Here is a 2,748-nt window from a genome sequence, read left to right on the forward strand (position 1 = left end):
CTCCCGTTTCCTATTTTTTTTTCCTTTTTCCTTTTTTTTTTTTTTTTTAGTGTGTCATCGCGATACCACCTGTTTTCGAATTGTAACAAATTTCTGAGAACGCAACGTTGTAATTGAACAAAAAAAATGAAGGTTAATAGAGCGTGTCAAGTTTTGTAACGGCACGTTCGTGGCACGAACAAAGGAAATCCACGCAGAATTTTCTCACCTTTACGGGAACTGGTCTATCAACGGCGACCGGGTATGGTCTTGGGACTGGATATGGCACAGCGACGGCCTTTTCCTGGACAGCAATCGCGACTTTTCCATGTCCTAAATCACCACCGAGCAGACCATCGCCCAATCCCAATCCTCCCAAACCGTAGCCCAAATTTAGCAGGCCACGCTTTTGGACTGTCTTTTCTTCGGCGGCGAACGCCATGGAGATCAGCATCAAGCATACCTTAAGCGTAAAGAATGCAATAGAATTAACAGATAGGAAAATGATTTTTCGAAGGTCTCTATCTGAACGAGACCGAATTTTCACCAAACGTTCACAGAAACTCGTCCTATAATTACGATCACTGACTGCTCTCGAGATCACAGGAGGAGACGAACTTTACGACACGGAGTTTGAGTGAAACGTACCAGGGCCCTCATGGTAACCGATCGGCTAATACTTTGGCTAGTGTGTCTTGACTGGTAAATTAAATTGGTTCTGTCGCCTTGGAGGAAAACCACCCTTTATATAGGGAATTCACTTTCATTTCACGCGTGCACCCCGCCAATGAAAAGCCAATGGCCGTTCGGTGTGCTATCGCCACACCTACCATATACTATTTACCCAAGATCCAGCCACATACCGTTACACATTATAATACATAATGTGCACGAGGAGTTGTATAACACGCCAAACGTGAGCCAGTCGGGGCTAGTAAATAGAGCGCGGGCACTTTATGCAGATACATATGCGCGCATGCATTTCGACTTAGCTTCGCGAATCTAACGAGGAGGCACAGCGTCTGCGGCATTTCGATCGGAGGAAACGCGCGATCGTGAGACACTCGGGGATCTGGATCCTTTTCGGTTGTAGGTCGTGCCTTGTTTTGCTCGCATCGGGATTCGTTCGTGACGAATACTCGTGCGCGTTGTGAAAAATCTCTTTGTCGCGTTGCTCGTCCCGTCCTCCAGAGAACGTTTTCCGAGGAACGCTTGGAATCGGTAAAGCTAGAGTACAGTTGGGTTCGAGTCGATCGGAGCAAGTGTTAAAAACCAGGAAACGAAAGAAAATCGTTCGTTTTGATCTGTGGTCTCGATTTTTGGATGCTGCTCTTCGAAAAAGTCCTCTGCCGACGAGACACGATACGAGAAGCTGTCGAAGACAAAGACTGTCGTGTTTTCATAAAACGCGATAATTTTCGACTAATTGAACGACTTCGTAATTAAAGCTACGATTAATTGGATAAAGACGGAGGTACGTGTGGAAAATCATCAGGAAATTACGCAATACTCTTAGATAGAGTAACAACTATTGGTTAACGGAGCAGGAAAGCAAAGAAATTTAATATTCCGAAAACTTTTGCGATCTGGTAATCATTTCCTGATATCGTTTTCCAGTTTATACATAATTTCCCAGCCTCGCCACGGTCTCTTTCTACGTTGATAATCGGCGTAAATCAAATTTTCCGTTTGCGACAAGAGCTCGTCGCATTCCATCAAACGGGTAGAAAAGAGGAAAACCGAAAGCTAATTTCAACACTGTCCAGTCGTTTCGTATTAGAAGCGGAATAGTATTTGATAAATATTCCGTATCATGAAAGTTGTGTGAATATTCATCAACTGTATACATGAGTTATATTCCGCAGCAGTATTTATTTCAAATACTTCTGCATGATTATGTGTCAAACGCATGTTTGCTCGAAGGGATGTTAATGGAAAAATGATCGCGGATCGATTACATCTGGATTGATCTGGTAAATGGTTGTATAATTTAACGATACAGGTATCCAATCGATCAGTTTCCACTATTTTGACCTAACTCAAAAGACACGTAAGAGGGGGTAAAATAAATCAGTTATTGCGCGGTTAACTTTCTGATTGCCCGTCAATTTCTCTACACCCGAGTTCTTATCAGGGGACAATTTGTATCAGACACACTATCGTTAAAGATAATTCAATCTGAATCCAGTTTGACTTGCTCACGGTCCCACGTCCGACGTTAAAGCCCGACAATTTTATTATCGACACGTTGGTTCAGACTCGTACGCGTATCGCCATGGGCGCCAGCTCGCTCCTTATTGTTTCATATAATTAGTTGCGTTTTACATCACGCCATTGTATTTCAAAACCTCGGGGGAAGAAAAAGGTAATAAATAAATTCGTCATTAACGACCCGAAGCTTAGAAAGCGTGACGTAATATATAAGTGCTTCGAACACCTGCCTGATTGATTAAGAACGAAACGGGTGGCTCGGATTATTATCAGGCACGGTCTCGTTGAATTTGAAATAGACGTTTCGCAATGGATTCCTTTGACGCGAATGAAACACGAATCGGTTACCGATCACGTATTGACAATGTACACGGTTCTTTGCTGATTTTACAAATAATCGCGTCTACTCTCCCGTGGCTTTTATTCCCTCGAGGACACTTCTTATGAATCGTTTATCCTTTTAAACGGAACCAATAACGACTCAGTCGTGCATTAAATTACGGACTTTCATTGTCACGGATATATCGTTTTCGTATTCCCTCTTTATTTTTAATTCGG

At 42.8% G+C, this 2,748-nt stretch overlaps 1 protein-coding gene across 1 annotated transcript in view; it reads right to left on the minus strand.

Annotated features, from left to right (window-relative positions):
* The window catches only part of LOC108553024 (zinc finger protein 512B), a 1,625-nt gene extending 986 nt beyond the window's left edge, over positions 1-639 (minus strand). The window contains exons 1-2 of the mRNA XM_017907765.1: positions 628-639; positions 209-442 (exon numbers count right to left, since the gene is read on the minus strand). Coding sequence (XP_017763254.1) covers positions 209-442; positions 628-639 — 246 coding nt within the window. The remainder of the gene's footprint in view (positions 1-208; positions 443-627) is intronic.
* Between the last annotated feature and the right edge of the window lie 2,109 nt (positions 640-2,748).

The sequence above is a fragment of the Eufriesea mexicana genome, unplaced genomic scaffold, assembly GCF_001483705.2.
Source record: "Eufriesea mexicana isolate 0111107269 unplaced genomic scaffold, ASM148370v2 scaffold8981, whole genome shotgun sequence".
Lineage (NCBI taxonomy): Eukaryota > Metazoa > Arthropoda > Insecta > Hymenoptera > Apidae > Eufriesea > Eufriesea mexicana.